Below are 24,470 nucleotides of genomic sequence, written 5' to 3' on the forward strand. Positions count from 1 at the left end.
AGGTCCATGCACCATATGAAAAAAGTGCACATGAGGACCGGAAGAGAGCATCAGATCCCACAAAACTGGAGATGCAGACTGTTGTCTGTCGCCAAGCAACACAGGCAAAGTTCACCTCAAAGCTGGTAAAACATATCTAGTCTGTATGAGGGGAATTAATATATGATCTAAATCTAGAGAGATCTTTGCTCCCCTCTTTGGCTGGCGTACCATTAAAGGAGTGGACCCAAAGAAATGAGAATTTCAAAAAGACAAAAACAAATCTCTTACTGAAAGAAGAAAGGGCTAAAGCCAGAGAAGGAACCTGTCAGACTACCTTGAAGTGGAAAGGAATATCAAAGAAGGAATTTGGCACCGAAACAGTGCTGGCAGGTGACCACGTCTAGTGGTCCTGCCTTGTCAAATATATTTCTTGCCTCTTATTTAATCCTTATCCTCATTTTAAGACCCTGAGTGTAGATTTGAGTGGGCAGGGGTTACTGGATGTCTTTTGTCCCTTTCTTGTTTTTATTAACTTAAATTTTTTGTTTTAAAGATTATTTGTGCACAAAAGGCCGGAGAGCCTGGCACATTTGACTATGCTAATATTCCTCACACTTGACTATGTTAATATTCTCCACGTTTGACTACTATAGAGACAAAGAAAGCACAAAAAGGTGGAATCCGAACCTAAACTAAATTCTAAAAATTTGAAGCATTTGAAAAAGAATTTAGTGCTAATTTATTTTAGGCTCAAAAATGATAAATAGTATAATAGTTTTAAAAGGCAGAATTACTCATGAGATAGAAGAGAAATAAATTGAGGCCAATTAGAAACTCAATATGTAAAGTTCTTGGGGAGAAAAGAAATCGTCAGTAAAAGAGAAATTAAATTGCAAAGTGAAAGAAATAGAAAAGCAATAAATATCAGGGGACCTGGAGGACGGAAGAAGAGCAAAATGTCAGAGAATGAGTGCGCAGGAAGAGGAGGGTGGAAACAGAGGGGAGCACACAGGCTGATCGTGTTTCATGGATTTCTTGATTTGTTTAGTTAGACATTTCAGGCGTTTCCCCTGGGAGAACACTGGGATAAGTACACACCACTAATTCAATTTTCCTCCTTTGGGCCACATACCAAGGAAGAAACAATCAGCTCCACCTCCACAACGCTGATTTCCAAGTCCCATTTCTGACCATAAGTGTACAGTAGTCTAAGATTAATTATGAGGATTATTGGAAACTCATTTAAATATGTTTCCCCTAGTTTACATTTATATCGTTTAAATGGGATGATGTTCAACAACTTCAAACCCATAAATAGAAAACATTCTACAATGCAACATAATTGAGTTGCTTACCAAGTTTTCAAATTCAGCATTACAAACGAAGATCTGTGGAAAAGCTTTTACTTAAGGGCAGAAGAGTCCAAGACTTTACCCAATAACACTTTCAATGAGAACTTTTTTTTTTAAGATCAGGATGTGGGGCACATGAAACATTCACTTGGTTAACCTTGTGATGTGTTTAATTTGTGACTGTCAACCCCATGCCGTAAATACGACCCTTAGAGCCACAGCATTGCTTATGATGTCGCAGACAGGCTGTACACCTGGTTACAGGTGAAACAGGAACACCAGGAAATCTTAGTGCCCTCAGCTCTTACTTCCCTTGACAGTGATGCCTGACAGACCCTAACTGGGTTGAAGTGTGGAATCTATGACGGCAACGGTATAATACACCGAGGAGAACTAAATGAATCACATCCCAGGTGCCGTGTCCCGTCCCTGATTCTGGGGAAAAATAAGGGCAGTGACACTTCTGACCAATAAGCACTTGAACCACCCTGCTCTGTGAACCCAGGCACAACACTAGAAGGATGTAGGGCATGAGATAACGGATACCCACATAGGGCATTTTGAACTATTTAAAAAATTACAAAACAAACTTACATACTGTTGAATCATTATGGTCTGCACTCCTATCATGGCAAATGTAATTTTGAGCAACCTAAAAGTACAGGTTTGAATCACAGTGTTTGGACTCTGTGTGATCAAGGGCTGACAAGGCTCTGATGAAAAAAAATGGCTTACGCTTCTCTGCCCTGATCTGACTGTGCCAACGTTCTTTCTCTTTAGTCCGCAGAGCTACTGTTCCATTGGTCTGAAATGTCTGACCCTACAACTTCTACCACTAATCGTGCCTTCCTTGTCTTCTGGAGTATAGCTCAGTTCCACTCACTCTATTCTTCCCCGACCATAGCAAGCTCAGTCACATCACCATGTGATCATCACTTTGAGCCTCACTCATGGTAAACTTCTGGAAGCCATTTCTGCATTTGCTTACTGCCCTTGTGTCTCTGGCATCAAAGCACACAGCACTTAGTAGGTCCTCGGTGAATACCTGTGTGCAGAAGAATTAGAATTTTGTCCCAAAATGACCCCTTCCACAGCTGATATTAGAGCAATTATCTTTGACCAAATAGCACAGCATGTTAACAAATCCCTGATGATGCTTTGTGCGATTTTTCTCATGACCCTCGCCCCATCAGTACCCTCTCTCCTTCCTTGTATTACTTATTGCCAGTTCTTTTGTTTCCCTGCCATGTTCAATATACTTTTTTTAGTCATATGCTCAGATAAAAATGTGTGTGTGTGTGTGTCCCCACAACCACAACCAAGCCATAGGTCCCTGGCATTTTTTTTTTCATCTTGTTACATTACAGTAGTGTTGCTAGTTTCCACAAGGGACTTAACACCAGGCTGAAAAGCCTCCTGAGAACAGAAGTGGTACCCATGCTTCCCACCCCGACCCAAGCCCAGTCAATTCGTGTAAATATGACTCTGTGAATTGATTTATCGATGTTTTGCATTATCCTAAGTAAGTTGTTGCCTTGTGCATAAGTAATAAAGCTTTTATTAAATAACACAAAGAGCCAGGCATCGAAGCAAAGCCCCACTAGAAACTTTCAGGTCAGGACTTACCATCCCCCGTCTCTGCACAGAGCTGTAAGCCCAAATTGTTCTGTGGATTAACCACCCAATGGTTGCTGGTCACAGTGATGTCAAAGACAAGCCAACCCACATCTACAGCTTGCGCCTTCCTTGTGTCCAGCAGGAAAAGATCCGCATCCCTGAGGAGGAAGGAATGAAGAATAAGTTGAAGAGTTGAATGAAGACCGTAATTTCTCATATGAAAGAGAAAACATTTTAAAAGCACTTTGAAAGTAACAGGAGTTAATCCAAGAACAAGGAAACGGCTGACTACAGCGATGAACAGTGAGACACTTAGAGCTCACCTCCCAACCCAAGCCTGGGGCCTATTAAGACTCACTGAAAGCAATTTCTGTTTTTCTGTTTCTCATTGTCATATCATGCTAACTTAATGGTCTTAATTTGGTCCCTGGTCATCAGGGTTTCCTTCAACCATCCTCTGTTAAGTTTATACCCTTTAACAAAAAAAGAAAAAGAATTAAAATGGATTGAGACAGAAACGAGAGTAGCTGCTCCAATTTGGATGAATGCAGACTCTCGGAGGAGCACAGGCAGGGGGTGTGACAGCATCTGTTTTAGGGATAATTGTTTCATACTTTACATTGTTAATATAATAGTTTATGGGTGGTGACGTCGAGAAGGAATCAGGAAGTGCACCATCCATGAAGAGGTAGCTCTCCCGAGTGGAGAGACACAGCCCATAGTGGCACACTTTTCCTTCTCCTGGGTTGAGTGTACAACCCCCTTGGAACAACCATGGAATGCCTGTGCACCAGAACAGCCTGAGCAATGTAGCGATATTGACATTTGTGAATATACCTCAATCTTAATTGTGCTGTTAAGTTTATGAGCATATGTTTGTCAAATTGTAGAGGATGGTTTCATGCGGTCTTCCTGCTAGCATCAGATTTTGAGCTAAATGTTGCTTGGTCTTGGCATTTCATATTTAAGGGGTCATTTTTCATTGAATTGGGGATCAGATTGATCAGCTGTAAAACACCGAAATTCTGCCAACATAAAGTTAAAACTAAAGAACAACAACAAAAAATCCACTAGTATCATTTTTAAAATGAACTTTTCTACTGTTCTGAGTCTTTTAAAGAGCATCTTATGTAAAAACAAAAGTACAGCTGTACCATATTTGTACTGCATAGTATCAATTCGTAGGTATCTCAAAAACAGGAAGAATGAATAATTGATACATAGAAATTAATTTTTTAAAAATAAAATATTAAGGAATTTTTAACAAAAATGAAAGTGAAACCCTGTCAATATTTTATGCATTGCCTGCTCATTTCTTCGATTTTATTGGTCTATACGATTCACTCAATAAACAGAAATGAAAATAAGTGAGTATGACAATCAAATCATCTAATTACCAAGTATTTTGCTATAAACATTCAAAGTACTTAGCAGAGAAAAGCTGCAGACACTTTGAGGTTCGATGCAGGACGTAGTATGACACGTCACAGGCTTATAATAAGCAGGAAGTGCAACTCAGGGAAGGCTCACACAGTACCACTTGAGTTTTCAACAATGTCATCCAAATCTTTTTCCTTTCCTACCTTGGGAAGGATATCAGATATATAGAATAAGTAAAATCTGAGACAATTAGGCGTGTCCTTAGTTTTGAGCTATTTGATAATAATCTGAAGTACTAATCTTTTTAACCAACTTCACTGCTCACTTCTCAAGCAGGAGACACTGTGTCTTGGCAGACTCAAGGGCTACATAGCTTTCACGATGGCTATCCTTTGAAATATGATATAGTGTCCCAATCGTTTCTTCAAAGCCAATCCATCGAAGCTCTTAAAAAACAATAGATTAAAAAGAGGTAGCTTTGTGTGTGTAGTGTATGTATGTGGGGCGCACACATGTATATACACATGTCCATGTATGTGCGTGTGCATGCATTTTGGAAACCAAAGCTTATCATCACATACTTCCCTGAGTCACTCTCCACTTTATTTTCTGAGATGGAGTCTACTACTGAGCCTAAAGATCGCCAATTCTAAGAGACCCAACCAGGGTGATCCGGGGATGGCCCTGGCTTTGCCCCCTCAGCACTGAGACTGCAGCTATGCATCCCAGTCCCAGCTTTTTGCTTTTATTTTTAACATGGATGTGCAGATCTTTAAGCTTATGTGGTAAACACTCTTGTAGGCATACCGTTATTGTGCAGTGTCTAAAGATTCAAACGCTGCCTCTGAGACTTCTGGCCGGGGCGGAATTCCTACTTCCTCTCTCTCCAGTCTCCTCCCCTGGCTGGCAGGAAGTCCAACCCTATTTTTCCTCTGTTCGGTGATTGGCTGTTAAGCTGCTTTATTGACATATCAGGGGACAACTGAGAAGCAATGTTTATAGGAGAGCGTCTCAGAACCAGGATTGCCACCAGATATGGCGTGGGGAGGCACAGAAATCAGCATCTGAATCTTTAAACAAAGCACAATATGCCCTCACACTCTACCAAAAGAAATGTCTCCTCGGAGACCTTAAAGGGGGGATTTTGGTAGGTTAAATTAACCTACTATCGAAGTAACCATTGAAGCAATATTTCTATTTTAAAACTGTAATGCATCACCATTTTATAAAAAAAAAAAAACCAGGTCAAGTTACAAACCTTTCTAACATGCCCGTTATCTCTAATAACTATAGATTTAGTGGATTTTACAGTTTGGGGGAGGTCATACAACAAGACTTGTGCATACCCTAAATGTCTGCATTTCTGATAAAATTGCAATGCACTGGAAGACAAATCTACAAAGAAGTTTGGTTCCAAAAATCCATATATTCTATCTCACCTCTGAAGAGTTATAGATATTCAGCTGGTTTCATTGGTATCAACGTGCTTCCGTATTCTTGACCAAAACTATCTTATTCTGGTCGGTTTTTTGTTTTGTTTTGTTTTGTTTTTTGTCTCTCCTCTCACTTCTTATACAAAAGCCTCCACATTAGCTTCACACAATGGAATTTACTTTAGGATAATTGAGCTTATTATCTGTGAACACGATGGCAGCCGTCCTGTGAATTCACTAGTGCAATTCTATTCATGATCATAACTTAAAATAAACCGTCTATACAAAACTAGGTGTGAACTCCTTCAAAGTATAAAACTTCTCTACCAAGAATGTTTATCACCATGAATAGTAGAAAAGCCTAATCATTTCCTCTGGGCAGTATAAAATAAACCTGTTACCCTACCTCCCGGTTATCATTTGACATGTCTTCCTGTACTGGAGACTGAACTTAGGACCTCATGCATGCTAGTCAAGAGCTCTGCCACTGTGCCAGTAATTTGACTGAAAGAGAATAAATTCTTGTAGTTTTAAGGTACTGACACTTTCAGTAGTTTGCTATAGCAACTTCAGGAAACCAATACACTAACTTACTTGGAAGATTTCACATGTGAAACAGAGAGTTCACTCATACAAAATACTGAGAAAAACAGGAAGAAAGAAAGCATGTCTATGAGATCCTTGGACAATGAGTCTGTCAAAAAATGATAGAAAAAATAAATGGAGTTTTAGAAACCTGATTGCAACTGGTTGAGGAGTGAATGAGAAAGTGAAAATATTGGAAAGAAGAAACAGTATGTAATTTGGAAAACTAAGTGACAACAGAATCAAGTAGGAGAGGTTTTCCACTAAATAACTACATAATGTTGTCCGTAGGGTGCACTTAAACACATATTCAGAAGACAAAGCATCTACCACATTAACAGAAGACAAACTTGAAAGGACAATATAGCCTTTAAACACAGCATGCACTGTTGTCTCTAAATCCAGCATGCACTGTTGTCTCTCCATAGAACTATGCTTGGAGTTCAAATACAAAACTTCTTTACGAATCAAATTACTTAACAAGAGATGGGGTAAGCTAATATGCTTACTTTTGATAATAAACTAATAGTTACAGTTACATTTACACAGATTTTATTTGTGTATTCTTTTACCCTTGCAACAAACAGCATCTCCATTTATATTTTTGCTGCATTGTTATATGAAAGATACTGTAGGACTGACTTGTGGGGAATATATTTTCTTGCTTACTTGTCAATACAATTGACACACAGTTCACATTGATATTTTCCTAAGCAGGGGTGTAAGAATTTTGGGGCCTCTGTGTCTTAGTTAGAGTTTTCCCTTGCAATGATAAAACACTGTGACCAAAAGAAACTTAGAGAACAAAGTCTGTCCTAGCAAAACAACCCTACCAGCAGGAGGGCAAATATTCAAACGCATGATCCTATAAGGGACATTTTATAGTAAAACAGAGTGTGGCCAAGAAAAGCTTGGAGAAACTGACAGGACATTTGCCATTTTACCTCATCTCTACAATTACAGTGACATCCCCACATCTCTCAGGCTTTCTAGAATTAAAACTATTTCATCTTCTTTCATGACTTTTTTCCTTTGAGTAGCATATCGTCTAGGAAAATCATAATTCACATACAGGCCCATACCATAGTCCATAATGGAAGGAAATCAGGCCAGGAACTCATGATTGGTGACATAATGAGCTACTAAACAAAACAAAACAAAAAACATCATATATCTTTTCACATAAATATCACCATCACAGTATTAAGGAATTAATCTAGCATTGAGCTCATTTACTAAGTATGTCACGATAATAAAGTATGTTTCTGATTTTGTCTTAAAGTTAAAAGTTTGCTCAGTCCCAAAGGACACAGCTACAAAACACTCCCATACCTAAGACCCAGGGAGTACGGAAGAAGTGAGCCTAGAGGGACTGTAAGAGCCAGAGGAACGCAGAGTTTGTGGTGAGATGGTGTCTTCCGGTGATGCCGGAAGCTACACCCACAGAGTCTCACCAGTGTGATGGCCTAAACGTGAGCTAACAAGAATGACACCAACGGGCATGCCAAAGAGGATGGGGCAAAGCCCTCGAGGCCTCAACTCTGCACAGTGAACAGGCAGCTAAGAGATGCGGACAGTGGGAGAAACAGTTTTTCTCAGGAAGAACTCAACAGTTGGTTATCCAATACCAAATACTCAGGCCTGAATGCATACATACAAGTAACTTTAGACAGATTGAGTAAATTATATTTAGAAACACATACACACATAATACATGCATGCATACATATATACATACATATGCTATGCATACATATATGCATGTAACAACAGTGACAATGTCATGAATTTGAAAAACAGCAGGAGGAATATATGAGATTGATTGGAGGGAGGAAAGAGAAGGGGAAAATCATATAATCTCATAAAAATGGACAAATTAAAGTTTGGATTGTTTACCGATTGATATGCCTTCAGATGGTCCTTACTATTTCATACAAAAAAAAACACACAGACTTTAAAAATTCTGCCATTGTTCCAAAACATCTGATTCTATTATTTTTCAAATGTTTAGATAAAAAAAAAATTGTGAGACACAAGACCCAGCTACACCACGCCCAGGCACATACCTGAAAGATGCTCCACCATACAAGGACATTTGCTCAACTATGTTCATAGCAGCCTTATTCATAATAAAAATAAGGACTCTGGAAACAATCTAGACGTCCCTCAACCGGAGAATAGATAAAGAAGCTGTGGTGCTTTTACACAATAAAATACTACTCAGCTATTAAAAACTAGGAAATCTTGAAATTTGCAGGCAAATGGGTGGAACTTGAAATGACCATCCTGAGTGAGGTAACCCAGGCCCAGAAAGACACGCGTGGTATATACTCACTAATAAGCAGATACTAGCCACATAATGTAGGATAACCACACTGCAATACACAGACTTAAAGAAGCTAAATAACAAGGAGGACCCTAGGGAGAGTGCTTAATTCTCAGTCAGAAGGAAAACCAGAAATGATTAAAGAGAAGGAACAGGAAGGGAGCCTACCGTAGATGTCCTCTGAAAGACTCCACTCAGCAGGGCATCAAAGCAGATGCTGAGACTCACAGCCAAACTCTGGGGTGGAGCACAGGGAGTCTGATGGAAGAGTTTGGGTGATAGAAGGACCTGGAGGGGTCAGGAGCTCCACAAGGAGACCAAGAGAACCAACAAATCTGGGTGGAGGATGGGGAAGCTGCAGAGATTGATGCAGCAACCACGGACCATGCATGATGAGGACCTAGACCCTCTGCTCAGATGTAGTAGATAGGCAGCATAGTGTCCTTGTGGGTCCCACAATATGGGGAGTAGGGGCTACTTCTGACATGGACTCTAGTGCCAACTCATGCATCACTTCCCTTACCAGGCCACAGAGGAAGAGGAGACAGGCAGTCCAGATGAAACTTGATAGGCTTAAGTCAGATGATAGGGGAGGAGGGCTCCCCCTTTTTGAGGACAAGTGAGGGGGGATGAAGGAGGGAGGATGGGATCAGAAGGCAACAAAGAAGGGGGCTACAATCGGGATGTAAATTGAACAAATTTTTTAAAAGATAAAATCAAAATAAATCACTTTTTTTAAATTGTGAGACAGCCAGGCATGGTAGAACACACGTTTAATCCCGGCACTCAGGAAGATCTCTGTGAGTTTGAGGCCAGCCTCATCTACAAAGCAAGTTCAAGAACAGCCTAGGCCACATAGACCCTGTCTTTTAAAAAAAAGAAAAGAAAAGAAAAAGGTAAAAGAATAATATTAACTGAAATTAATGGAAATCACTCTTGAAGTAATTTTTGAAGTTAGATTTCTATTAAGAAATTCGATAATTTTGCTTTTAGGAGAGTTTTAAGTTATCAACAAATTTTTAATATTTGGTAAATTTTCAAGTGTCAGTGTACTCTCTCTTACCCTGCAAAAGAATCTTCATGTTTATGTGACATCCAGTAAGCACATAAAAGTTCTTCCAATTCAATGAGTGAAAAAAGGAAATAAAATTACTTCACAGACAGGCCAATCATTTCCCAAAGACCAGTAAATGAACACTGTGCCCAAAGTGATTTCTCATGAAAATGTGGTGTGTCTTATGGTCCACCTGAGACATACTCAAGGACCATCCAACAGACTTGCTGTTTTCTGAAATAAATCACTCCCACGTTCGGGTTTATAGCTTAACTCTTCTAATGCAGCAGAGTTTCCTAACCTGGGAAATAGGAGCACTTGGCATCAGTCCGTTCTTTGTTGGCTGACGGAGATGCCCTGGCTTTTTAGGTGTAGCAGCATCCACTCTGCAAACTCAGCATAGTCACACACGCGAGGCCGGTGGTACACACGCAGATCCCACAGCATCCCCATCAACTCGACAACCAAAACTACTACCCTCCGACGTTGACAAATGTTCCCTAGGGAGCCCCGTAGCCCGGGATGAGAACCGCTGACATAATACAGCTTGATCCCTGTCTACTGAGAGAGCGATGTGAGCTGTGCTTTGAGCTCTGTCCTACGCTGGCAAAGTCGACTTAGCCTCCTGGGAGCGCCCTTCTCTGTTCTGCTCTTCTCACGAGGCCCGGAAATCTTCCAGTGGAGAGACTGCCGACATACATTTATTTGGGGGGAAATGTCAGAAGAATCCCAACTCTTAAGGGAGCAGGAATGGGGGAGAGAGGTGGTGTAAATGGGAGGTTGACTGTGAACTGAAATGATGACAGCTGAACTAAACACAGCAAGGAGCGGAAGCCACTAATGACACCAGGAAGATTAGCCTAAAATGTGTTTACAGCAGAGTACAAAAATGCATGGCCATAGCAGAGCTTTAGAAAACGTTGACTCCTAAAAAGCTCATTCTCTCTCTCTCTCTCTCTCTCTCTCTCTCTCTCTCTCTCTCTCTCTCTCTCTCTCTCTCTCTCTCTCTCTCTGTGTGTGTGTGTGTGTATGTTTGTGTATGTGTGTGTGTAGGTATGTGGGTCTGTAATTTTTAATTCAAATGTAGCACTTCAGTACAGCACGAGGCACACAGTGTCTATGCACCATCGCTTACTTATGTTGGTGTTGATCACTTTGTTTGTATAATATTTTTTAATTAATGAGATATGTGGACATTTTAACATTTTAATGTATAATATAATAAGTTAAAAATTCACCCCTTCCTCCACTTATAGGAAGTTCCTCTCCACCCTGAAAGGTAAGCCCCTGCAGCCCTCCCCTGAGACCTCTCACCCACCCACGTGAAGAACTCATTTCCCTCCGTTCACATTTCCACATCACTTAATGCAGACTTACATCATAGCACATTGTATTACGGTTATTAAAGTCTGTGTGAGGCGGGCTCTCTACATCCCATGTCCCCCAGGCTATGAGCTTGTGAGATCTTATTTACTCTGCCTGAGGTCCCCTGTGCTTGCTCAACAAAAGCGTGCGTGTGGCGCTCAGCTGCACGATCTGGAAAGTTTAATAGTGTGGAAACCTCACTTCTCAATAATGTCAATACATGAGGTGTGGATGAAGAGCAAATGCACTCTATATGGAATTTGGAGTTGTTGGTTTTACATAAAGCGATTAAAATAAATGAAATGATAGGAAAATGTGTTACCTCCTTAGCAGGAAAAATAAAGACTTGGATACATACTCAGAATTAAATTGCACACATTTAAATGTGTATAAGCACGAATTGGGGATGTAAGAGATGGTAGGAATAAAATATGTAATGAAAAGGGTTGTAATTTATATAGGAGAAACAAGTGCGAACGCAGATGGCATAATGGCTCTGCCCACTTTCCACTGTGACTGTGCAACACTGACAGAGGATTCGCAGACTGTCTGATTAATAGATCAGCTGGGGTTTCAAATGTAAAACATGTCCAAACATCAGTCTAAGTTATAGCAAGGATCCACACACACACACACACACACACACACACACACACACATGAAGGCGGTACTTAAGGGACAGTGAGGCCCCAAATGAGATAATGCTTACGCACTAGTAAATGCACTGAACTAAAGCATGCAATCTTATAAGGATTTCAATTGCCTCTGAGTTTTACTGCAAATGCTACATTAATACAATTTTGGTGATGAAAGATTTGAGAGGTGACGTATATTTTGAAAATAGTGAGGATACTATTTTCTTTTTCTACCTCTATTTTAGTTCTTTAAGGAACAGAATGTGAGGGGGTAAGCTAGGCGGGGTAGATGAGTGTGTTTGTATATGAGAAACTACAGTGAGTGATTTTAAAGATTTATTTGAATTCTAAAATTATCTTTTGTATTGCAACTCTTACTCTTTTACGTGTGATCATACAATATAGAAATGAGAATTTTTAATTTGGTTCTCCTTGGCTCTTCTCTCACAGGATTAAGGAATAGAAAATTCAACAGAATAAATAAAGAAAACATTAATTCTTAATTTTCATTGGAAAAAATTCCTTCCTAACTTAAGAAATACAAGAGAAACTTATTTTTAAATTCTAATATTTTGATATTAGTCCTTCTAACTGAGGAGCAGTTGGGAATTCTACTTAGCATATGTTTAGAATAAAATTGTTTCCCTCTATCATTCTCTCCTCTCTCCCTTTCTCTCTCTCTCTCTCTCTCTCTCTCTCTCTCTCTCTCTCTCTCTCTCTCTCTCTCTCTCTCTCTCCATGTGTGAGGACAAAAAAATATCCCGAGCACAAAAAACAATGGACTTGTATTGGTCAGCTTTGCATTATTACAATGAAATATCTAACATATAAATAGAATAGAGTTTTTCAGACTCATGATTTTATCAATACCAGTTCTGATCAAGTGGCCCAATAAATACCTTTGGAGTCTTGGATGAAGGAATACATCATGGTAGACTTTTGTGGCTGAACAAACTACCCCTCAGTCATTAGGCACTGCATGGACAAACATGGGGTAAAAGTCCCACATTCTTTTTTTCAAGGTCATACTCCCAGTTGAATAAGCATCTCAGGTAAAGCCCCCATCGCCTCTTCAAACCCTAAAGCATCTAGGGAGCCTCAACAGTTGCCTCCTGAAGATCACATCTTTAACATAGGGAACTTTAATGGGCATTAAACTTTAAAATCACAACAGAACCTGAGTGAAAGTTGTCTTTTTATTTTGTGCAATAGAAAAATCCTATATTTAGATTCAATCAAAATATTCCCAATGAGTAAGACCAGGCATTATGAGCCTTCCATGGGTTGTCCAACGGCTAATGAAGATATTTGATCTTAATGTTTTTGACGGTTTTTTTTTACCTTCACTGAGTATTGTGAGAGACTTTGGGAAACTATTACATTGGAACATCAAGAAAAACCTAAACATTAGGAGACTATAAAAAGTTATCAAGATAAAAAGGGACAGGACACTGAAACTTAAGCATTTACCTCACCAAAGAACTTAGCTTTTCGCCCTAAGAAAGGTGTGCTCTTCAATGGACGCACCTGGCAGATGCAGAGCATCTTGCTATCACATGTCGCTTGTCCAACCAAGGGAGCTAATCACTGATTAGAGGTGGTGTCCAGATGATGTTAGATTAAAGGTCAGAAAACATGTCTAAGGCCTCTCTATAGTTCATACTTGATAGTTCATTTGCATCAACCCATTATCAGTGACATTTTCATACTTTTAATCTTTTGATCTATCATGTATCTTCATAAAGTTCTCAAATACCTTTAGACAGGATATATATTGGTTGTCTGTCAGATTCTAATGTAAGTAGAACCACCTTCATTCAAAATATGTACAATTAACTGTATAATACCCCACCCTTTACCTAGCAAACCAGTCTTTCTTTCACTTACAGAATACTACGTTAATTTAAATTTTTCCTATCAAATTTTATGTAGGTAGAATAAAATGTAGAGTTTTCTGGACTGAAAGACAAAATGAGACAAAAGACTAAGAAAGAACACAGAGAGAGAGAGATGGTGCCGTTTGGTGCACAGATTGATCAATAGTAGAAGAATCTGTAAAATATAGGAGGAATTTTTAATTTTTAATATTTACTCATTCCATTTTATTTTAGACTTAAGTTTAAATGTTATTTACGTATATTTGTGTGTTTGCATGCACATGCATATCAGGCACTAAAGGAAGTTCTTCTGAAAAAGACATAGATTCCCCGGAGCTGGAGTTAGCGGTGGTTGTAGGCTACCTGACATGGGTGCTAAGAACCAAATTATGGTCCTCTACAATATGAAGAGCTCTCAACTGCCAAACCATTTCACCAGCTCTTTTTTCTTACATTTCAATGTTCACTACCTGGTTCAGACTATCCCTTCACCCAAGAAAATATGTTGTAAATTACATAGGCCATCAATGGTTTTTTTTTTTTAACTAAAATTCAGTCTTTGTTTGCTGGAATAAATAATTACTATAAAGCTGATACCTATTTGTGTATTCCTTGATGATCTGATATATGCTAATCTTAATTGTTTCGTTTTCAAATCGATGGTTGCTCTTGTCCTTATATATCCGGAACTCGGCGGCTGTCACTGCTTCTCCATGGGGAATCTGAGTCAGATCAAACCGGAATTCTTTGTAATGCCTTCTCTGATGAGAAAAGTCCTTGTCTCTTTCAACTGAAAAAAAAAAATTAAAGAAGTGAAGAAAGGAAAATGTTAGCTCTTTATAAAATATGGAAGTTAATGATATAAATTCTCCACATTTAAAAATGAAAACAAGCAGGATAGTCTAAAACGGTGAAAACACTAAAACCACAGACTCATATGTGTTTCCAGCTAAAGGAAATTCCACAAACCAACAGCCTTTTGGTTCAAATGCAGTATAACCGTCTGGTTTTATACAAATTCCTGGATCCTAAATGGAAAGACTATCCAAAAAATGTTTTTAGAAGTGGAGGTTGTAAAGTGGCTGCCAGTATGCATCGAACAGCATAGTGTAGGTTCCACACAGGAATTAAAATGGTGCTGCAGAAACCTCCAGAGTTCCAAGCAAAGTCAACGGTGACATTTAACCTAGCCACAGAGGAGAGAGAGGAAAAGGACCAAGGGTCTCTAACACAGGGCCTTACCTGTGGCATTTCTGTAGGTAAATAAACAGGGTGAGTTTCTTTTTCCGATTTAAAACAAAATTATTTTTTTTTACCTGATCCATAAAAACAAAATTCACACTTATCATGTGATGCTTCCATTGTGGAATTCTGAGGTGTACACTGCCCTGGTGCTTCAATCAGGCTAAATACACGTACTGTAATGGTGAACCTTCCTTTACAGCAAAAGCGCTCAGAATTTCTTCTTCCAGCTTTATGGAGCATCCAGTAAACAATATTCATTCTTCTGTGGGGCAGGGTACCAGAAAAGCTCCCTTCCCGTGACTGCAGCGTATACAAGAAAGATCACATCTGAGGTGACTTCCCCAGATGAGAGTTGCTTGCTTGCTTGCTTGCTTGCTTGCTTGCTTGCTTGCTTGCTTGCTTGCTTGCTTATGTGAGTGGAATAGCTTTCCTCTCTGCTCAGGCACTTTCGTGGATGATCGCTCTGGTGAAGACTAACGTTGGCGGCTTCACTCTCAGCCTCTGTCCTCAGAGAGATGTGGGAAGCCAAGTTCTCCCCTTTAGCTACCTTTCTACCAAATGAAATAAAAGATATCGATCTCCTGAGAACAGTAAAAAAAAAAATGCTGAAGGATTTAGAACAGTGTATTTCAAATATACTGAAACATGATACGACTTACAGTACTGTCTGACAAGGTCTTTTCCTAGGGGCTCCACAGCATTCCTAATGAGCTGGCTACATAAATAATTTATTTGGGGGCATTTGCTGTTATTCAATGGGCTTAACATTCTCCGTTGATTTTTTTTTTCAAAAGTCTTAATTACTAAGGATAATATGAGATATTGTTGTTAAAAAACAAATCAAAAACTGCTATAATATACAATATCCAAGGCATTTTATAATTACTGTCAACAATAATTTAAAATTTTTCCAATGACTTGTTTCATTGCTAAAATTTTAGTGCAAATGGTTTTGTTGGTTTTTTTTTTAACATACATACAAGTGCTAGACTTATAAACTTAAAATTTTTTGTTAGGGTACAAAAACCTCTTTAGATTAGTTGCCATGATTCCGATGTCACTGTAAGTATTCAGAACTTGGGATCTAAGCTAGAAGGAGTTTACGACTGAAGGAGATCACGGCCATCCAGGTAGGACACTGAGGGACTGAGGCATCAAGATTCGTGTGTCCCAAAGCCAGATGAGAGACACTTCCGAGGCAATCGTGACAAGAGCACACATCATCCCTTGCCTCGATTTCCCAAAAGAGTCTCATGTTTATTTTCCACCAAGGGGCCGCTATCCACCTGTACCCCAGCACTGTGATTGGCACCCGTAGATTAGAGGAGGAGACTCAGAGCCCTTCCTGTGCTCCGTTCCCGAATGCGGATTTTGGGCTATCACTAACGCCACTTAACGTGACTTAGTGAAGTTTATTCTCTTAAATTTTCATTATCTTATTCCTAACAAAGGCCTATGACCAGAGGAAGGGAGAAGACCATTCTCTAAATGAAGCAAACGAGTCCGTTTTAGAATGTGATTTGAATTCAGAATTTAACCTTCTTCTGTCTAACTTCCCGCCAGCAACCATACAGACGGCTGAGGGTGTTTCCTCGCCTTCTTCCCGTCCATGCTCCTGCCTGAGAGCACAGCAAGTGTAATGACAGAAAACACCAGTTAACTGGGCGGCTAATCACCGAAAGTGCATTTCTGGTTGTTAAACTTGTCACAGTTCTTTTCTTGGGAGAACAAAATTTAAGTTGTATAATTTTAAATAGCTTAATTTAAATCAACATGTAATCTAAATCAATGGAAGTTAATGCCATGCCTTCACAATACTTGAACACCATTTATATGACACAAATCAATACATTCTGCTGTGTGAAACCTATAACCTAGAGGTGCTTTTCCTCATTTTTTAACATGAAGGAAGCTAACAGTGATGAGAAACTAAAGGTTTACCCGTGGTTGCTAGATGCCAGGACCAGACCTGTTGCTTTGAATTATGCACTATTATTTTTTTCCTATTAGTACAACAATAAAATCTTATATTAACAACTTTAACGTCTAAAGAGTTCTTTAAAATGAAGATTGATTCCAGCTTCTTTTGGTGATAAAACTGGAAGTTAAATGAAATAAAGTATCCTTAGGTCTCTCTGTGTCCTAGTTTCTCTAAATATACTGCTTTTCTGTAGAAAGTCTTGGCACTTACCTAAGTAACCCTCTCCCAGGCCTGATGTTAAGTAGTTCCCTACATGATGACATATGCCCACTGGACATTCACAAACATGTTTACTCCATTCTGCAAGGCAATAGCCAGTATTCTAATTTATGAGAGCCATTAATCACATTTTATTTAGCAACAATTTGGTAAGCGAAACATAAGTCAAAAATCATACTATAATCCAGGGTATAAGAGCTGACACATGAGCTTTGTAGAATCCAACCTAAAGTTTTCGTTTTCAGACTGCAGATAATTTGTATTTGTGTTATTTAAGCCATGTGCTGCTCTGGAGTCTGGGCAGTTTACCCCTCAAGAAGACAGACTTCCAGCGTCTAGTTGGCCTTGTGTTAAGTGTGCCACAGAGAACAAAGCGGAAACTGTGCCTGGTGCCTTATCCTACTCGCGGATCAGAGCAGCCATGGAAATTCCACGCGACACTGAAGCTGAGGCTGGGAGAAGACTTACCCACATGGACTAATGACGCCCACAAATGTCCAACATGGTAATTTGGGTCTCTGCAAAGAGTAATTCTAGAAAGGTGTCAAATATTAATACCGCTAAATTAAAAATAAGAATTTGGATTTCAACAAGGTGGTAACAGGCATCTGTCCGCCACCCATCACTCTAAATCTTGCAGAAATGGTTAAGTAAAGACACCAGATGCTACACTTGTACTGTAATTATATTTTGAATTGTAACTGTAGCTTTCAATTTTGCAATAATTGTTACTCTCCAGCTGGATTGCTCTATACCCTTGATTTCTTCATGAGATCCCTTTGAAAGAGAAAATTTCATAAGTCGTTCCTTAATGTGCGGATCGAATGAGCTAAATACAAGGCGTTTCCTCAACCCTTTTCCCTATCATTTTTAATAAAATCTGCTTCACTGGGTCAAAATGTTTAAACCACTATAGAAATCTATAATCCTATTTTCTTGAAGAAAAGGGGTTCTTTCATCTATATAATCCCCTCCAAAGTTCAGGAAATATTTTTAAAAGGTGTGGACAGAATGTAAGGTCACAAAAAGGGCTAGAACGCTGACTTCTGGGTTGTGTGCATCTGTTGGTGGCTGGTTATAGCAGAAGCAGAGGCAATCGACTAAGTAAGAACAACTTCCAAAAAAACAAAAAAAGGAGGAGGAGGAGGAGAAGAAGAAGAGGAAGAGGAAGAAGAGGAGGAGGAGGAGGAGAAGAAGAGGAGGAGGAGGAGGAGGAGGAGGAGGAGGAGGAGGAAGAAGAAGAAGAAGAAGAAGAAGAAGAAGAAGAAGAAGAAGAAGAAAAAGAAGAAGAAGAAGAAGAAGAAGAAGAAGAAGAAGAAGAAGAAGAAGAAGAAGAAGAAGAAGAAGAAGAAGACATTCCCAAGGAGACATTAAGTTGAGCTGGGAGGAACTTTGGAAGCTCAGTGCTCTGCTGCACAGGATACTGGGATCTTATAGGCCATTTGCATTGCCGTCTTACGCAGGTTCTGTCTGTTACATCTTGGCCCCTTGGCTGGAATTTAAAGCCTTCTTCTTTGCCAATGGGTGTCTGTCATATGCCAGTTTTGAAGCCTTAACCCAAGGCCTTTCTGGATCTCTCTCTCTCTCTCTCTGTGCCACTCTTCTGCCTCAATTCTACTTTCTCAGACTTTACTGTATTGACAGTATCCACACTAAGAAGTGTAGACATTTTTCTAGCACCTCGAGGGCACTAATGCATCACAAGGGCTCAATCACTTCGTGCTTTTTCCTCTTCAGGTAACTACCTAATAAATCCATGGATGCCATGAGAATGTTTCACCCTGGAAGTCACAGAAGCACAAGATCTACGCAAAACGGGGTTCTTGACGACCTGCCATGATATCTGTAGGGTTTGTAGGACCCCCTACCGCCCCCCAATGCAGCAAATGACAGTTGATGAGAGGAGAAACATTTCTTAATTGGTGAAGCTACCGTGAGATACTCATGTTCCTGTAAACAAACTCTTACCCGTGCTCCTATATGCAACCCCAGCACCCTAATATGGGGTGATGGGGGACATGAAAGATAGCAAAGTGGTTTAGAGTGTTTGGTGGTTTTGCAGAGTTCAGTTCCTACAACCGTGCTGAATAGCTCACAATTGTCTATAGCTTCAGCTACAAGGCATCCAGCAACTTCTGGCCTCTGCAGACACGGCTTCTATCACAAGCTCTCACACAAGACACATACATATACATATACATATACATATACATATACATATACGTAAAACTAAAATAAAGCTCTTGTAAAAAGACATAAAAGTAAAAGAGACATGAGTGTCAGAGGGTAGATGGAGAGCAGCCAGAGTTGGACAAGGACTAAGGGACGGAATGGGGTAAACAGGCCATGTACATGTATGGAAATGCTGTGTGTATAATTAACATATGTATAATTAACATATAATAATAAAAACATGTAGGGAATCTCTTAATTAATGGCAATATACATAAAACTAAACTATCAGCATCAAGGGATTTAACCCACTGAAATCAAACTCAGATTTGTCAAAGGGAATTGTAGAATGCATAGTGCAGCATGGTGCTTAGTGGAGACCATTTCACTGCCCAAACTTATACACATCATTTATTTTGTATGAAGCAAGGATAAAACAGTAGGGGGAGGTGTAACTACTTTTGAAGCCCATTGCATCAGTGTATTGAAATGTAGCTACAGTTAAAGCACATTGTATCAGTCAGCTCCCCTATGATCACTGTACTGAAAAAGAGAGCACTGCAGCCTTTGTAAATGTCCATATCTGATGACATACGTCAAAAGCTCGGCAGGGAGCATTTGTCTAAGGACAACATATTGACTCTACTTTGTAACCCATCTTTCTCCTGTTACCTTACCATTTATGTCACAGGAATGTTTCAAATTTTAAAAAAAATAGCCAACTCATAGAACAATTGTAGTACACAGCTTGTGGATTCCAATGGATGAGATTATGTAGACAATTCCACATGATAGCGTTAAGGGTTACTGATAAATCCATCAACATAGAATTGCTTATTTGAGCTAATAATTGTTAGTTGTGCTCTTTTAAGAAAAATGCAAAGACTTGTTTTGCTGAGCACACATACACAGACACACACGCGCACACTCACACACAATCTGTCAAAAATGTGACAAAACATACACAGTCAAGTCTAGGTTTATATATGCTCACAAATCTGGGGTAGAGGAAGAGATAGCTTAGCTAGCACACCAACGCAAAAAATGTATTATGTCTAGCTTTAAAGCCAAACATTTAAATGTGGTAATATAAAAGTATATGAGGTAAAAATATGAATCAGGAGGCTCATATTTCATGATAAAATAATCTTATAGTACAAAATTGCTTTAAATTATTTTTACATTGTTTTATTTTATTTTATGTGTATGAGTGTTTTATGTACATGTATTCATATGCATCATGTGCATGCCTAGGGCTAGCACAGGACAGAAGAGGGGGCTGGATCTCCTACAACTAAAGTGATGAATGATGGCAAGCCACCTTGTATGTGGGAACAAAACCCAGGGCTGCAGGAGCAACTAGTGCTCTTAACCACTGAGCCATCTCTGCATACCCCACCAGCACCAGCATCAGCACCAGCATCAGCACCAGCATCAGTATCAGCATCAGCATCAGTACCAGCATCAGCACCAGCATCAGCATCAGTACCAGCATCAGCACCAGCATCAGCATCAGCATCAGCATCAGCACCAGCATCAGCATCAGCACCAGCATCAGCATCAGCACCACTCTTTTGAGACAGGGCTCGCTGTGTAGACAAGGTTGGCCTCAATTCACAGAGCTCTGCTTGCCTCTACCTCTTCAGTGCCAGGATTAAGCTACAGACCAAATGGTAGCTCAAAAGTTGTAAGTTGTCAGAATTCTTAACTAAGTTGGAAGCTGTTTCTGCTTAAGATACACATGCCAAAGGTATTTACTGTTGAGATAAATGTATTCTCAAAATGGATGCCTTGTTTAATTGTTTTAACACTGCTGGAAACTGGAAGTACATGCAATATTTTCATGTCTGTAGTAACTGATAACTGAATTTAATTGACAAGAGATACCAGTTTATTGATTTATCTGCAGTTTTAGAAAGATGCATTCTTTGACAGTCTGTCTTAATCTCCTACTCATGAGTTACACCTGAGAAGACATAACACTATCCAAGAGGATGGCCAGCTGTTGAAAGTGTGGAAGAGAATGTGAGTGCTACCTTCCCTAACTTTCTTAGAAACGTTTCCATGGTCCACTGAGAAGCATAAACTGAGCCCTGTAAAGACCTACTTGCCAGTCAATGGACATATATGTACAGGTTTTTTCTAAGAAAGGACAATCATTCCAAAAGTGTAGCAAACTCCAGGTTCCTGGAGCCCCTGGAGCCTCTTAGCACCACTGTGGTTTGTGACTTCAAGAATTAGCTGTCTCCTGCCAACAGAACAAAGTGACAGCCTACAGACTGCAAAAAGATCTTCACCAATCCTACATCTGACAAAGGTCTAATATCCAAAATATATAAAGAACTCAAGAAATTAAACACCACCAAACCAAATAGCCCAATTGAGAAATGGGGCTCAGAATTAAACAGAGAATTCTCAACAGAGGAATATCAAATGGCTGAGAAACACTTAAAGAAATGCTCGACCTCCTTAGTCATCAAGAAAATGCAAATTAAAACAACTCTGAGATTCCATCTTACACCTACCAGAATGGCAAAGATCAAAAATTCAAGTGACACCACCTGCTGGCGAGGATGTGGAGAGAGAGGAACACTCCTTCATTGCTGGTGGGAATGCAAACTAGTACAACCACTTTGGAAATATATCTGGTGCTATATCAGAAAATTAGGAATAGGGCTTCCTCAAGACCCAGCTATTCCACTTCTTGGAATATACCCAGAAGATGCTCCAGCACACAACAAGAACATTTGCTCAACCATGTTCATAGCAGCCTTATTCATAATAGCCAGAACCTGGAAACCGCCTAAGCGTCCCACAGTAGAAGAATGGATAAAGAAACTGTGAAACATCTACACTATGGAATACTACTTAGCTATTAAAAACAAGAAATTCCCAAAATTTGTAGACAAATGGATTGAACTAGAAATTATCATAATGAGTGAGTTAACCCAGAAGCAGAAAGAGTCAAATGGTATATACTCACTTATATCTGGACACTAGCCCAAGGGGCATGTCCCATGAATGTCTTCACTTATCAGGAAAGTGGGACAGAGGGGAGGACATCCTATTTAGACTCTGGGTGAGAGAAGCATAGGAGAATGAGGAAGTAGAAGGATCCAGAGGGTCCTAGAAACCTACAAGAAGAACATTATGATGGGCGATCTGGGCTCAGGAGTGCTGCTCAAACTATGGCACCAGCCAAGGACAATACATGCAGTATACTTCGAACCCCTACCCAGATCTACCCGATGGATAGGGCATTCTTCACAGTTGAGTGGGAGAGTGGGGTCTGACTTTCACACGAACTCTAGTGCCCCGTATTTGACCACGTCCCCTGCATGGGGAGGCCTGGTGGCACTCAGAGGAAGGATAGCAGGCTACCAAGAAGAGACTTGATACCCTATGAGCATATACAGGGGGAAGAGGTCCCCCTCAGTCACAGTCATAGGGGAAGGGAGTAAGGAGAAAATGGGAGGGAGAGAGAAATGGGAAGATACAAGGGATGTGATAACAATTGAAATATAATATGAATAAATTAATAAAATATATTTTTAAAAAAGAATTAGCTGTCTCCTTAAATACTGCAAGGCACACGATCAGTTAACATTCATATATCCTAATTGCTGTACTCTGGCTCATACTACTAAACATTCATGAATACAAATTAAAATAAATGTGATTTTGAAACTGAATGCAAATTAAAATAAATGTAATTTTGAAACTCAAGACATTCAATTAATGATCCAATGTTTTTATAATTTTTTTAAATTAGTAACAGTTTAGAAGCACAAATGATTAATTCTTAAGGAAGGAAATGCTTAACAGTGGCTGGGTTCTAGGGTTATTTAAAATACAGTGATGACAGCTATAAACATCTATCATTGTCTCAATATTTAATCATACACAATAAAAGCAATAAATAAATTAGTAATTGGTTTAATAACAATATTTTTCAGAGTTTTCTTCTTCTCTTATTTGATCCAAAAGAGCAGCAGCTTCATTTTTTCCTACAATATAGGTAAAATATAACTTCCTTAACTAAAATTTTAGTTAACTACAAAGCGAAGAGTATAGTGGATTTTATAATTCTTAATTTGGTATTCTTCGCACCAGAGCTCCTAAATTTGTTGTGTTATTGTTGGTTTGATTTTTGTGTTTTTGACAAGACTGGCCTGAAACTTGTGATCTTCCTGCCTAAGCCTCCTGTGTACACAGCATGTGTATACACACACACACACACACATATGTATGTATGTATGTATGTATGTATGTATATATGTATGTATGTATGTATGTACGTACATATGTATGTACGTATGTACATATGTATGTATGTATGTATGTTTGTATTATGTGTGTATCCTGACCACATCAGTTTTACCTAATAAAATCTGCCAATTCTGAGTCAGGAATTTTCCAGGGCCAACATGCTCAAGTCGTCACTCTTGTCACACTTCCTCCTCCTCTGCATTTAGTCTCTCCCTTCTCTTTGTATCAGTTCCCAGAACACAACAGAACCCTGGAAGCACATTTGTCTGTGAACAAAGTTGGCTTGATTTACTCTTTTCAATATATGTAATATGTGAGTGACACAGAGACAGGGATATGAGAAAGGACTCATGGTTGTACGGCAGGTGATTTGTGAGAAGGTACCCAGAGGCTGTGTTTTGTTTTGTTTTGTTTTGTTTTGTTTTGTTTTGTTTTGTTACAGTGTCCGGCAATGGAACCCAGGCTGACCTCAAAATCATGATGATCCTGGCTTAGCCTCCAGACATACATACACATGTGGGCCCCTTCCTCAGTACTACTTCCCTTCGGGAAGAAGAGACAATTTTACCACTTACTGTAGCAATTAGAGACATACACTAGAGCTACAGTTGGTAAAAAAAAAAAATAGTAGCTAACTTACCTGCACTCCCGGCACACTCAGATAATCATAATCAAGTTTACTCCTTCTCAAGTCTCTGAGGGAGCTGAAGACCAGGTAGCTTAGCTTTACAATGAAGTTTAATTGTTTAGGGGTTAAGATGTTTTTAGGTCTAGATAGGTGTTCTAAGTTGATAATGACAATATGTGTTGGAGATTGATTTACATTCAGAAATTAAGATGCACCAAGATAGGAAAGACATTTTCTTCAAGGCTGTCAAATACAAATAGCCAAAACACTAAGAACGTAACATTTACATAATTCCTGATTGTGTCATGGTTCTTCTTGCCATAGGTAATCTATTGTATATATGTGTAATA

The 24,470-nt window shown here is 39.3% G+C and overlaps 1 protein-coding gene across 1 annotated transcript in view; it reads right to left on the reverse strand.

Moving 5' to 3' along the window:
• The window catches only part of BMP5 (bone morphogenetic protein 5), a 123,656-nt gene that overhangs the window by 52,141 nt on the left and 47,045 nt on the right, over positions 1-24,470 (reverse strand). The window contains exons 2-3 of the mRNA XM_084752394.1: positions 14,204-14,396; positions 2,961-3,109 (exon numbers count right to left, since the gene is read on the reverse strand). Of these exons, the coding sequence (XP_084608520.1) occupies positions 2,961-3,109; positions 14,204-14,396 (342 nt within the window). The remainder of the gene's footprint in view (positions 1-2,960; positions 3,110-14,203; positions 14,397-24,470) is intronic.

This window comes from Acomys minous, assembly GCF_964271855.1.
Source record: "Acomys minous genome assembly, chromosome: 13".
Classification (NCBI taxonomy): Eukaryota; Metazoa; Chordata; class Mammalia; order Rodentia; family Muridae; genus Acomys; species Acomys minous.